The sequence below is a fragment of the Aythya fuligula genome, chromosome 21 (assembly GCF_009819795.1).
Source record: "Aythya fuligula isolate bAytFul2 chromosome 21, bAytFul2.pri, whole genome shotgun sequence".
In the NCBI taxonomy this organism is placed as follows: domain Eukaryota; kingdom Metazoa; phylum Chordata; class Aves; order Anseriformes; family Anatidae; genus Aythya; species Aythya fuligula.
Genome location: NC_045579.1, coordinates 1861193 through 1875819, shown reverse-complemented (window position 1 = coordinate 1875819; position 14627 = coordinate 1861193). Strand labels below are relative to the sequence as shown.

Genomic DNA, 14627 nt, shown 5'->3' with positions numbered 1-14627 from the left:
CTTGCTAATTTGTGGCTATTCTTTTGGGAGGTCTTAGGAGGGGGAAAATCTTGGTGCTGGGAGGATTTTGGTATCCATTCATGCTGTGGACAAGCTGAGTGCCCTGGGAAACTCACAGAGGGAAAGGGCTCCTTGGGCAGGGATGTCTTAAGCACATGGGAAGGGCTGCTCTCAGTATCAGGCTGTGGCTTGTGCTTGTTGAGAAGGGAGGAGAAAGCGCTGATCTCCAGATCATACAGACAAATTCAAGACCTCCCAGTGCCTGGGGGAACAAGAACATCCAGAGTTTTGAGAACGTGTCCCTTTTGTAAGGGACTCTTTTATCATGCAGGATAAGAAGGGATGATTAATTCCAGTGTCAGAGGCTCCTGGCTGCAAACAGAACCCAAATGAGCTGCAATAAAGCTCTGGGACAAGTACCACACTGTGAGTACCAGCTAGCGTTTGACATCAGAAACAGATTTTTGTTCCTAATAAACTGATCTGGAGAAGCATCCACAGCAGGCAGCAGAGTTCAGTGGCCCATTCTCTCCGTTGTCGTGTGGATACAGATAACTTGTTCTGTTTATTTGCATTATTATTATGGTTAGATCAGTATGTTGTGACATGGGGCCTTTGGCTAGGGAGATGTACAGCTTGTACCAGTGCACTAGATTCATGTCAGACGTTGTTAGGGTTTAGATTTCTGCATCATGGTACATATCACTGCCCGAATGCTTGCATCCCAGCCAGATATTGTCTATAGAACCAGGATGTCCCGTGGTGCCTGTGAGCTCGTGAAAAAGTATCAAATGCAAGACTGGACTGTACACAGCAAGGTAGGGACACCAGCTGTCATGAAATCTCACTGACATTTCAAAAATCAGGGTGAAACTTCAGATGGTCATTACATATACACCTGGGTACCCATGTTCAAGAGAGCTGAACTGTGCTGGTAGCAGGTACAGAGAAAGGCCGATAAGGTGAGTGGGACACAGGAGAACTCATGTTACGGAGGAGACCAACAAGGTATTTTGTCTTTAGTCTTGGTGAAGGAGATTTAATTGCTGCCTGTAAGGATACGGTAGGCTGGAGGGACACCATAAAGGCAAAAGAACTGTTAAATCAGAAGGACAAGCAGATGGTACAAAGTGCTTGGTGATACTGTTTAGGTAGAAAAGCAGAAATTTCCTGAGCTGTGGAGCCATCTCCCATGTAGAGGAGCCAGGGTAGAAGCTTGTTTGCCTGTGTGACACGGCAAGCAGGAGTTTTTAGGGTTATTCCTGAGGTCCCTTTCTTCTTTGGGAGGCTTCACTGTATGTGCTTCTCTGACAGCTTGGCCTGCTCCCCAAACCCAAAACCACCTGAAAGCTTGGCCATCCCCATGGCTACTTCCCTTATCTGACATAAACAGCCAGATCTTATGTTCCGTATGGAACCAAGTAGCCATCTATGCTAGCCAGGCCTAAACCCTTAGCAAGAACAGGTCCTCACAATGCTCTACACCTCAAGCAGTGAGTTGGCCTGTTTGCATATACCTTGTCTTCCGTTTCTTTTGTCTTTCCCCTTGGCACAAACAGCAATTGAACCTTCTTGTCTGTGGACACTGCCTACACAGGAATGTCTCAGTGAAAGCAAAGTTCAACCACAGCTTGTGTTGTGGCAGCAGGACCACACCACAGCCCTGCAGCCTGCTGTCTTGGCTCTCCAGTCCTTCTCCCACTGCCCTTTACTACAGGATGGCATGTCCCATACCCTCCTCTTCATCCCCAACTCCCACCTTCACCCTGGCTGTCTCAGACACGGGGCCATTGCCACTAAAATCTGATTTGGCTTGACATTTGCTGCCCACCTCTGCCACTGGAGACTGCCTGGAGCCAGGGCTCCCAGATGGTAGGAATTTTGCCAGCTACTGGCTCTTCAGGACTCCTCTTTCTGCCTCTGTGGTGGACAGTTGGAGGGTTGCTGGCAAAGCAGGGCATAAGCTGCATGGCTAGTGCTGTCCTAGCAGATGCTCTCCTCCTCCCACTAGCAGCTCTGTGGGCTCCTCTACTTGCTGACTCCCAGGTTTCCCTGTTGCATAAATTACTTTGTGAGTTTGAGGATCATTTTTTTTTTGCACACCTACCTGGGGCTTCAGAAACCTGTTCCATAGCATCTGGATCTGACTTTGTGCAGGAAACAAAAGCTCATCCGTGATGGATGGGGGTGGAAAGTCCTCTCTGATGAATCAGTGCTTCCCTCTTCTGCAACGTGCTGCCATCCCTGCCGTGTGTGAGTGCTGGGAGCCAACAGAGAGTGGCTCAGGTGCTCACCTTTTGCTTATGTGTTCAAGGGGTGATTTATCTTTACTGCTCCACTTGGCATACAATCTTCAGTGCTAATTGCTTGCTTGCGCACAAGGCACTCAGTGCCAGCACTCATGCAGGTAGAGATACCAGAGGCAGGTATGTGAGGCTGCAGACACAGGCCAGACCCAGGAGAGGTGCCACTAGCAAATATTTCAGGATCATGGTGTTTGAACAGCTGAGCATACGCTTGGGGGCAATACTGAGCAGTGGTGCATTTATGTTGACCATAATAGATGGTTGTATCAAATTGGGTTAACGTAGCCACCTGGCTGTTTGTTCCTTGGCCCATCTCGGAGTCCCTGCGATGTAGGAGTCCCCTCTGTCTGTGTGCAAGATGGTAAGTCACTGCCTGACTCAGTTCAGGCAGGAATGTCCTCACTGTGCCTGTCCCACCACTGCTTGGTCCACGGTCATCACTGCCACTGGCAAGAGTAGGGGAGGCTGCTGCATTGGTAGGGCTGGGCAGGAAATGCTCTTTCCAGAAAAAAAAAACAGCCTGGCATTTCCAGAATTTCCCAGCACATAGAGGGAACCCAACCTGGCAGTCAGCTGTGGAAGAGAGCAACGGAACAAGTTCAGTCTCAAATTAGCAAGGCTCAGTATGTCCTAAGGGATGCACTGCTGCAGGCATCATTCTTTCAAGCTTTTATCAGGAAATATTTCTCAGGTCTGTTTTCTAGTTTTGAAATTTCAGAATTAGTAAGTTCCTAATAACAGTTTAGGCTGCATTTAGGCGCTTTCTAAGAAAATGACATTTTACTGAAGGTTGGAGGGGCGGCTTCTTCCAGCTTGCTTGCTTTCTGCCAGCCTTGCACTGATGCCATTGCCTTGATCTGGAACAGATGATGTTTCCACACGAGGAGTGGGCCAGGGAGGTGGGGACAACCTTGGCAGTGAGTGACCCCAAACCCACTCGCTCAGGCTGCCTGACTGGATGCTGGGTCCCCTGGAGTGCCGGTGGAGTATCTCCTCCCAGAGCTGAGAGCAAAGCCCAGCCCTCCTCCATGGGCAGGTTGGCAGCATGCAGATGAAGGCTACAAACTCAGTTAAACAAAGGCCATAAAGACAGCCAAAAGCCTTCTTCTGCCTGAGCCAAGTTACTGGGCTTGTGGTATTAGGAACTGCTTTAAAGGCTATAATTCACACCAAAGGCTTTGTTGATCCAGATGGGGCCTGAGCCAGGACCCAGCTTTGCCCTGCCTTGCTGTGTGTTTAAGATTTTCCAGCGTTCACAGTTACAAACTTGTGAGGCTGAGAATTGGGCTTGTGGGGACATTTTTCAGGCACTCCACACACAGACAACGTAGGTATCAGCCTGGTAGGGCTACCTTGCCAGCAACAGGCCAGGAACCTCCGAAATCAGAATCTAGCAAGCTGTGAAATACTGACCATGTTGCTTTCAGTGCTCGTGTCAGAGGAAGGCATCTCAAACCCAGGTCTATGCTTCAGGAGGTCTCACAGGACCCTGTTTTGGTACTCAGAGCAGACAATGTGAAAGCTTGTGGTGTTTAAATGTCAGGAGAGAGCAGTGAAAAATGGGGAAAGTTTTGAGTTTTAGGTTTAAGAAGGCAGTCACCTGCTGGGAACCACGTAGGCCTGGCATATCTCGGAGCAAGGAGGGACAGCCAATTTGGATTATATTCCCCTTGGGTGATACTGGTGCAAGACACTCAGGTCTGTGGGGAAGCACCAAGTGAGTTCTTTGGGCTTTTCACTCTGTCCTGCTTAAGAAGTATGGGTCCCCGAAACTCTCAGAAGGGAGCTGAGTTAGAATGAGGGTGAGTGAGCCCTAGGTCTTCTTGGCCTCCTGCGTGCTTCTGTTGCAATCCCAGGACAGCTGTCTTTTACAGTAATTGCAGAAAGATCATCCTTCAGACTTCACCTAAGCCCTATGGGGAGGTAGGCATGCATACATATTTTACCTGCCTGCAGCCTTGCATGGCAGCATTGTGTCTTTCTGTCATTTCAAACCTTTTTGAGTGCCGCTGGAGCCTGGATCTCAGCCTAGATGTCACCAGGCCCTGTGGCTTCACGGTTGGAGCAACCCGTGCTCCATGACTGATCACAGCACCGTCCTTGTTGCTGCATGGCATCGCCCTTTAGTCTCACCAGAGTGAGCTGCTCAAGTTGTGCAGGGCACGGAGTGAAGAAACAGATGAGGCTTCTGGGCATCCCGGGAGCCCTGTCCTGGGGAACATGCTGCTGTGGTACTACAGGGGATCCCACTCCCCACGTCAGAGGGTCTGTTGGCTGTGTTGGAGCTACCTGGGTCACCCAGTAAAGTTGCAGCCCTGGGTAAATGCACTAAAAGAGAAGCTATCCCACTTTTCCCAGTAGATTTTCCAAGTGTCTGCTTTTGTCGCATTTGCAGGGCAGTTGCAGTAGTTCAGGCAACTGCTGCCAGATGCTCTGTCAGCAGCCTTCTCCCCGTCTCCCCGTTTACTGCTCCGTCCCTTGGCCTCTGGACTAGCTGGTGCCTTGCAGCATCATGGTGCATTTCCCTGCCACTCTGTCTTCAGCTGAAGGTCATGCAGTTAATCCTGACCCCAGATCACAGCCGCTTCTGCAGGCGGGTAATTGAAAATGCCAGAATTCCCTGCTGACCCTCTAATAATAAAAGCAGTTCCCTGTCCAGTAACCTGACACTTCAGGGACCAAGATCTGTCAGAAGGGCTCCAAAGAGATGCTGGAAAACTCCCAGCTGTTCACCTCTTCTCTCCCCTGGGTAATTTCAAAGTGTTGCTGGGGAGAGGCCATGGGCTGGGTTGGCTTTGCTCTCTCTCTGTCATGAGTGTTTTCCAGAGCAAATGTTGACTCTGTCTGACATAACATGGGTTAGTGGTATTAAAGTGATCAGAGATAGCGGTTTTGCTGCCTGTAACCTGACTCTTCCTGCTAATCCAGAAGAGGAATGGAGACACTTTGATTACACCGTGGTCTCAACAGCGCTGACCCACAAACAGGCAAGGAGTGGAAGGCTGAGCCTGCAGGCCTGGCGAGCGGAAGAGGTTTGGGGCTAGCTGCAAAATGGGTGGCAGATCACAACGGGCAGCATTTTAAATAGATATACAGATCACGAGGGAGAAAATGTGGAAAGATCCTGATGTTCCCCGCCATTCCAGAGGCTGGAGCCACACAGTCATACCAAACTCCCCCATCAAAAAGCCACAAAATGCTGCCTGAGGAGTCCGAGCCTGTAGGCAGCTCCCTGTAGCCTTGCTGTGGCTGGTGGTAGTGTCCCATCCAGTTTTATTCCCTTTACAGCAGCAACCTCCCAGCCTGCACAGTGTGACTTTCTGTGGCTTTACAGCAGTGCTGAGGCTCTGCAGGCTCTGAAGTGATGCTGATTTGCTGTGGACTTCATCAGCTTTGTAGCTGGCTTTTTACGCAGTGTCACATCACTGGGAGTCAGGCCTACTAAAAACCAGTGGCGACTAGGGAAGCTGTGGGCCCTCTCCAGAAGGAAACAGGAGACCAAGTCACCTGGGGTATGGAGGAGGCTGAGGTACTTGATGACTTTTTTGCCTCAGTCTTCACCAACAAGAGCTCCAGCCACAAGGCCCTGGGTCCCAGAAGGCGAAGGCAGGGACTGGAGGAGTGATGAACTGCCCCATGTAGGAGAAGATCAGGTTCGAGACCATCTCAGGAGCCTGAAGGTGCACAAGTCCATGGGACCCGAGAAGATACATCTGCGGGTCCTGAGGGAACTGGTGGATGTAGCTGCTAAGCCACTGTCCGTCGTATTTGAGAAGTCATGGCACTCTGGTGAAGTTTCTACTGACTGGGAGAGGGGAAACATAAGCCCACATTTAAAAAGGAAAAAAAGGGAGGCCGGGGCAACTACAGTCTTACCTCTGTGGCTTGCAAAATGATGGAGCAGATCCTCCTGGGAACCATGTGAAGGCACATGGGAAATAAAGAGATGATTGGTGACAGCCACCATGGCTTCACTAAGGGCAGATCATGCCTGACAAACCTGGTGGCATTCTGTGATGGGGTTACAGCAGTGGTGATAGGGGAAGAGCAACTGATATCATCTACCTGGAGTTGTGCAAGGCATTTGGCACTGTCCCTCATGATGTCCTATCCGCCTGATCTAGTGGAAGGTGTTGGAATTAGATGGTTGTTAAGGTCCTCCCAACCCAAACCATTCTATGATTCTATGCTGTCTGTAGCTAAGAGAGACAATTAGTGGCTACTGAGATCAGTTTTGAGGTTTAGATTTGAAAAGGAGTTTAACAAAATATTGGAATAGTTTCAGAAAAGAGTTATCAGATTGATATGTAAGTAGATAAATCTGTGAAGCACTCACCAAACTCTATCTACTTAGGGAATAGAAAAGAAGATGAAAATGTTTTAATGATCCTTCAATTCAATGTCATGGTGACAAACCTAGCACAAGAAGAAAAGATCCAGCAGTTGGAAGCTGAAATCCACACATTTCAACTTGAAAATAAAATATACATTTTAGAACATGGCAAGTAACCATGAGGAGAACCTCCCAAGAGGCACAGTGGACTTACCATTTTCAACAACAAGCAGATGTCTCACCCTTCAGCCTTCACAGCTCCACTCTGCTAGGTGAGGAGGCACCTGGTTCCTCTGTCTCCTCAATAAGGTCCCTTGAGCTTCAGCTATACACAAATAAGGCATGATAACATAGGCTAGAAACACTGCCCGGGGAGGTACCAAGCACCATGATGCCAGGTTTATTTCTTTCTCATTGGCAAACTTATTCCACAGCACAGCTATGGTACAAAACACAGAGGAAAGGAGGCCTTTCCTCACCCATTTCTCTTTTTCTGAGTTGGAGTGCTTATGCAAGATGTCTTTCAGACCCACCTTGACACTGGTGGGTCTAAGTCACAAAGACTAACCTTTGCATGTGTGTGAAGCATTGCCTTCTGTATTATTGAAGCTGCTCCACTGCTCATGTAAATGTTAAATACTCATTGGACTGAACAGCCTTGTGGTTCTGGTGCTTCTGTTGACAAATCAAGTCATGACTTGATGTTTCCGCCCCAGCAGGCGTTTGACTTTTCTTTGGAGATGGTCAGTCAAGCAGGACATATGATCCCAATCCTTCCATGAAGGCTCCTAAGTATGCCAGTGCAGTTGTCCTGATATGCTGTGCGGTGAGAGCTCTTTGTTTGGGCTACAGTCCAGCCCGCTGCTGACGAGGAATCCAGTTCAGATCCTCCATCCAGACTTTGACTCCAGTCTCAGGTATCTCCAGCCAGTAAAGTTGGAAGTGAGGGGGGCAGAGCAGTGAGGGAAGGATGTCCTGGCTTCAAGATACACTTCACCATGGGACTGCAAGGGGCATTGCTCAAGGCAGGAGGAGCTCAGTGGTCCAGGCATGCTCTTGGAGCATTAGACCAGGGTAGCTGGTGAGTACAAGGTCTGTTTAGCTGTCATTACAATGTTGGCAAAATTCAGTGGTTATACCTCTCCTTCGGGGAGGTTACAGGTATGTGGCTCTGCTGTCAAGACCTGAGAGTGAAATATGTCTTGAACCCTGTCCTTCTCATTAGTTTCCTGCCTGAACTCAGGCAGCTGCTTGCACTGTGTGTGGGCCATAAAAAACAAACAAACAAACAAAAACAACAAAACAACAACAACCAAAAAAAAGAAAAAAAAAAAAAAACACCAAAAAAAGACCTCTGTAGATTTATTCAGGCTCTTTTACAGGCAGAGCTGCCCCTGAGCCAGGGAAGCCAGTTCAGAGCCTATTGGATTAATTGCAAAAGCTCCAAGCCCCAGCCAAGACAAGGATCTGGCTGTGCTCGGTGTTGTGTGGCAGTGCAGATGCTTGGGGTGAAGTCTGTAGAAGTATCCCTAACATTCCTCCATGCTTCTGCACCAGGGAGGTTATAACGTGAGAGGTGCTTGCTGCTTCCCCTCACAATGCACTGCAGGTTTCATTACAGCAGGGGACAGGTCATCTGCCTTTTTACATCAGTGGATTTTCATTAAGCGTGTTTTACACTCCAGCAGTGGTTTTGGCACGGTTTATTTCTCCAGCCACGGGGCTCTGCTAAGAGGCATCCAAAGAATCTGAGGCCGTACCAGATAACGATGATGTAGGAAAGTGCCTTTCAGGGACTTGAATTATTCATTTTGCCTCACAGTGATGTGGGGTCCAAGGGTTTCAATCGAGCAAAGAAAGGTTCCCTCTCCTGTAGAATTGCAGCTCTGTTTATATTTTGGATTGTTGCTGTATGCATACACCTGGAGACACCTTCAGGATAAACCTGCCCCTGCTTACAAACTGATGGTGGCTCTGAGACCTGGGACGCTCCAAATTTTATCTGCTTTATGTGTCACAGGGCAGGTCCCTTCTGCAGCATCCACATGGTTTCATACCCCTCCCATGAGTAAGGGAGAACCTTACAATGGTTAAGGGAGTGTCTGGCACCGGGCAAAGCTTGCACCTGGAAGTGGTCACTCTGTTGTCACAAGGCAACAAAGAGAAGTCACTGTTTGTGGAACAAGGTGATGGATCCCTCCGTGACAGGTTAAGTGCTGCCATTGAATCTTTGGCATTAGCAGCTTAGCTGTGCTCTGGGCAACACTTTGGCACAAAGTAGGCTTTGGCACAAAGCAGGCTGAAAGAACAAAAACTTTTTTTCTTTTTGTCCTTCTCCTTTTTACAGTTTGTTTTATCGTCCCTTTGAAACACTCAGAAACCCAATGGAAGTAACCTGTGTGCAGCTGATTCAGAAACAACAGTTCAGGAAAGTCAGCTTAGATATTTTAAGTCTTTTGCCATCTTTGCTCAACCTCATAAAAAAGATCAGGAGGGACTCTGCTCAGTCAGATAATGACAGGACAAGGGGGAATGGTTTTAAACTAAATGAGGGGAGATTTAGATTAGAGGTTAGAAGGAAATTCTTCACTCAGAGGGTGGTGAGACACTGTCACAGGTTGCCCAGAGAGGTCGTGGATGCCCCATCCCTGGAGGTGTTCAAGATGAGCTTGGACGAGGCCTTGGACAACCAGATCTAGTGGGTGGCATCCTGCCCATGGCAGGGAGGTTGGAGCTGGATGATCTTTGAGGTGCCTTCCAACCTAAGATGTCCTATGATTCTATGATACTCACCACCCATTTGGACTAGAAACCTCCAGAGGTCACTCCTGACCTAAATATTTCTGTGATTTTATTATCGGGCATTTTCCTGATGTCTCTGAGAACAAGAACAGTTACTGAGAAGATGCAATGGTGGAGGAACAATCCTGCTTATCCTGAGATGCCTTCACCCAAGGTGTAGGAAAAGAGCTGAAGTTGCTGTAGCCATTCATCTCACCTGCCTCCACCCTAAGATGTTGTGTATTTGCCTCATTAAGGCTTAATTCATGGCATCCTGCTGTTGGGTACAGTTTTTCTGTTCTTGGGTGTACTCCCATATATGCAGGAGGCCAGCACAGGGACTATGCATTGCTGTTCCCAAAACAGAGATGAGTTAAATTTCAGGGGTGCTTTTGACGCTGTATTTAAGCTTTGATTCCCCATTTGCAGCACCCTCTATCACAAGCTCCCGGGGCATTGTGTGAAGCGTCTCAAGGTGTGACAGCATTTGTGGTGCCCTTTTAGAAGTGGCTTTAAATGTCTCTTAACTGGATTAGGCAAGCACTGAGCCCCACCGTTTAACTCTGTGAGCCAGGCTAGGTGTCCTGGTTTCAACTGGGACAGAGTTAATTGTCCTCCTAGTAGCTGGCATGGTGCTGTGTTTTGGATTTGGGATGAGAACAGTGTTGGTAACACGCTGATGTTTTAGTTGTTGCTGAGCAGTGCTTACTCTAAGTGAAAGACTTTTGGTTTCCCATACCAGCCTGCCAGCAGGGGTGCTGGGGGTGCATGAGGAGCTGGGAGGGAACACAGCCAGGACAGCTGGCCCAAACTGGCCGAAGGGATGCCCCACACCATGTGGCAGCATGCTGAGCAATAAATGGGGGAAGTTGGCTGGGGGAGTGCTGCTGCTGCTTGGGGTCTGGCTGGGCATTGATCAGCAGGTGGTGAGCAATTGCCTTGTGCATCACTTGTTTTGTACATTCTATTATTTATCATTATTATTATTATTATTATTATTATCCTTTCATTTTCTGTCCTATTAAGCAGTCTTTATCTCAACCCATTAGTTTTACATTTTTCCCCCCATTTCTCTCCCCCATCCCACTACAGGGGGAGTGAGCAAGCAGCCGTGTGATGCTGAGCTGCCTGCCGGGTTAAACCACAACACTAGCACATGTTCACCAAGTACTCAGGCATCTGGGCCACGGGTGGTCACAAATGATTTACACACATGCTGCTCTAGCTGTTATTGTTTTTAGTGTCCTCAGCATTGCCTGGAGAAGCAGGAGCAGCATTGCAAGAGCCATGCCTCTCCATGTTGGCAGGGAGTGCATGGAAGTAGAAGAGCGCACCTTCCCCAGTTGCGAGGTCAACTGTTGAACCTGTGTCTGATTCCTGGGGCATGGTCACCTCCTGGTTTTGTGGTGGGACAGCTCTGGGTACACATGGCTTCTGTCCTGGAAAAGCGTGTACGACTGTGGGATCAGTCCACAGAGCACGTGCAGTTCAGATGTATGAGAGCCCACGGGCTGTGTACCCATCCCCATCAAAACCCAGTTCCTGCTGTGGGGCAATCTGTAGCTTGGTCACATCTTTCCAAAGCCTTTCTCCAGCAAGAGAAGTGCTTTTCTTGGAGGTTGCAGATATCCTATGAAATCTGTGTTGTTGTGAAAAATAAGAAGTTCTGGCAACAGCTGGCAGGCCCCAGAAACGCTACCTGTGTTTTATCTGAGCACCAGCATGAGAAACTAATCCCAGGAGTCTGTAAATGTGGGCCTTGAAGAAGGAGTGGGACTGGGGCAATAAGGAGGGAAGAAAGATGAGTATATCAGGAGAAGGACAAGGTGTAAGATGATACAGAGAGTATCATCTCTGAGATGCATCACTAGAGACTGGTGAGCAATGAGTTTGTGTCTCAAAAGGCTTGGCTTGACCAGAAAAGGATCGAGGGGTTGGAGTTTGGAAGGTGATGCTGTGCAAGAAATGTGCTGTAGCCAAGCTGGTCGAAGCAGCGCAGTCCTACTATTGCTGTGAATGCACATCCTCAGCTGGCATGGTTTCGGTCACTGCTCATGATGCCAAGGAAAACCAGGCTGGAGGTGGGTGAGCTTTACTTTCTGTGTCTCTCCTCCAAGCTGTTTCTCAGAGTGGGTGTCAAGTGGGTCATTCTTCCGTGAAATATTGAAAGGTTTGGACCAGGTAAAAGCACTTCTGAGTGCAAGCCTCTCTGCATCCATTTGTAACAGGCCGGGAATGTGAGTGATGGGGAAGTTTTCTCACTTCCACTTTCTAGTCCTCTCCCACCCCTGAGGCTTCCTCTCTGCCCTCAAGCTGCTGATGCAGTGAGTCTGCTCTGTCAGGCTTGCCAGGGCTGACACTGTGCTGGAAGTATCACTCTCCAAGTCCAGGTTTGCTGCATTTTGAGGTCTGGAGTAGCCTCCAGTCTAACATCAGTGGAGGCTGTGTTGGAAGTGCCACCAGCAGTCTGGGTGCACGGTGGGCAAGGACGCTCAGCTCACCAGTGTCAGCCACAGAAGAGGAGTCAGCACAGGCAGAGAGCTGTAGGCTGGTACCTGCAATGCCGCGGCATTTCTGCAATCGACACTCGAGCTAAACAGATCTGAAGCAGTCCTGGCTGCTTGTTCACCTGCCCTGGTCCACAGCAAACAGGATCAGAATGGCTCAAATGTTCCTACCTGGCCGTGTGTGCCTGCCTGCCTCATGGGCAGTGCAGGGGTGGACAGCTGGCTGGATTGTCTGAGGAGCTGCTGGAAGGTCCCATTGTGCTTGGTGGGAAAAGTCTCTGGGTGTACTATTTCCAGGGCATTCTGACGGGGAAGAGAACTTACCATTGTCAGCATGTCAGGTCAGGTTTATGTTGCATGCTCAGGCTGCTGTGTGCACCTCCCTTGATTGGCATGTTCAACTTGCAGACCCAGCATACCAACGAGGAGAGAAGCTGCTTGCTTCCTGCATCTGTCTGTGCCTTATAAACCTTCTCTGTGCAAATTTCAAAGTATAAAACCTCCTACTGCTCCATAGCAAGCAGGGAGGATTGCATATTGCTGGGCTTGTAGAACTTTTCTAGGGAAATAAGGCTCTGTTTGCTCCAAACCTAGGCTCATTTTGCCTGGGAGTTGTCTCTCTCCAGTTTTGCTGTTAGAGATGCTCCACTACATGGTTTCTAATTATGATTTTTTAGTGATCGGTGGAAACCCTAACTGCTCCCTTTAAGCAGCAGAATTCAGGATCTGCTGACCCTTGGAGAGCCCTGCCACTGCTGGAAGAAAATTCAGTAGCTCCAAATGGCAATAACACGCCTGCCTGCATCCAGTGAAGGGATATGGGTCATATCCAGACCAGCATCTGACTGAGGCCTCTCTCTCTCTCTCTCTCTCTCTTCCAGCTCCTTCAGCTGTGTCTATCATGCACCAGGTCAGCCGCACCGTGGACAGCATTACCCTCTCGTGGTCTCAGCCTGACCAACCCAATGGAGTCATCCTGGATTACGAGCTGCAATATTATGAGAAGGTACTGAGGGACCTCGGCAGGGTTCAGCTGCAGGGTTTGGGGAGAGGAGGTGGTGCAAAGGGCATACCCTGGCTGCTGCATTTGCCTAACCACTACTGAGGAGGTTATTTCTCTCACTGCAGCTGGCCAGGTGGGTGGCACTGACTGTCAACCTTTTGGAGCCCAGTGTGGTTCCAGGGGACTCTGCCTGATGCTTAGGCACTGCGTGTATGGAACATATTGCACTGCTGATTTGATTCAGTGGGAGGCTGATGTGTAGGGTGTGTAGGGATCACACAGCTCTGAATCTTTCCTCCCTGAGGAGCATGTCCCTTCCACCTCCTCCCTATGGAGGAGTGGGTCTGGAGCTGTGTGGCTGCTGAGGGACCTGAAGACCATGATGATGTTGGTCCCAGGACCTGCCAAGCTCTGCATGGCTGGTGAACTTCATCTGTGATACCCAGGGGAAGTGGGGACTGGTAACCAGGAGATTTCTCCTTCCAGGAGTCTGCCCCCTTGCACAAGAGCTTATAAACTATATGTTAAAAATGCAAACTAACTAATTAAAAAGCTTTATGATTAAATGGAACTGATTTTTTTCCCAGCAGTTGCTGGAAGAAATGATTAATCCCCCCTACTGCCTGCCTGTGACCTATTTTCTCATCACCAAGAGCCAGAGGGAGAATGGGGAGGTGGGGGAGCTTCTTCGTAGGCTGTTAAATAGGTCCTGACCTATATTGCATAAATCACAGCCTTTTATTTGACCCTTGGAAATGATCCCAGAATATGTGGCAAGATGGATGAGGAAGTAACAAGACAGATCTGGAAAGCAAGAGGGGTCCTTTCCCTGGGGACATGCAGAATGATCTCAAGGAGTTCTTTCTCCCAATCTTACTTTCTCTTAATCTCATCCTCTTTCTTTCTTCCCCTTCCCCTTGGTTTTCTGGGAGAGGCTGTAAACAGAGGGAGTTTTTGACTAAAGGGGAAGCTGCTGTTCGTAGCCTCTCTTGGCAGCCAACCACAAGGTAATCGTGTATAAGGTAATCCCCCTGTTGTCAGAGATTTGGACACAGTTTGTCCCTGATCACAAGGACAAGCAGCCCGAGCCACACTTGTGCAATGGTTTTCTTGGCACTTGATTCCTGGGAGGGTGCTGGCACTGGCAGAGAGGACAGCACCAGCTGCCCCACATACTGTTGCTGCAGCTCTCTCTGTCCTGGTATTTGAACATCTTGGTATATTTTATTTTTTTTTTGCCAGTGCTTTGGTTGAAGAACAAAAGTGTGTCTTTATCTCCACAAAGTTGTATGTCATTCTCAGAAGGCATGTCCCTAAACTACTCTTTGTTAGCCTTTACTCTGAAGTCCCAGTTGCACACACAAGGTTTGATCTGCTAGCAGTCAGCAGCAGCCAATGTATTCAAACGCTTCAGCTGATCAGTGCTTTGGATTCAGGATGTTTTACTACGGATCAGTTCTGGATTCACTAACTCTCCTCCTCCTTTGCCATCCCATAGTGTCCTGAGTGTTGAAGAGACAGCTTCTTTAGAGCGACAACCTCTCTGCTAACACCCAGACTGCTGCTGTCCATACAGACACTCCTTTCTCACCCCAGAAGAACCTGGGAGCTATGTGCCCCATGGATCCATCCCCAGAGTGGCCAGCAGGGCCCTCCTACCACCTCTGAGCATCCTTTCTAATAGGGCTGAAATTCAG

At 48.9% G+C, this 14627-nt stretch overlaps 1 protein-coding gene across 2 annotated transcripts in view; it reads left to right on the top strand.

Annotated features, from left to right (window-relative positions):
• Positions 1 to 14627, top strand: part of EPHB2 (EPH receptor B2) — a 78105-nt gene that overhangs the window by 46122 nt on the left and 17356 nt on the right. For both annotated transcript variants that reach the window (XM_032201462.1, XM_032201461.1), the window contains exon 5: positions 12809 to 12933. In XM_032201462.1, coding sequence (XP_032057353.1) covers positions 12809 to 12933 — 125 coding nt within the window. The remainder of the gene's footprint in view (positions 1 to 12808; positions 12934 to 14627) is intronic.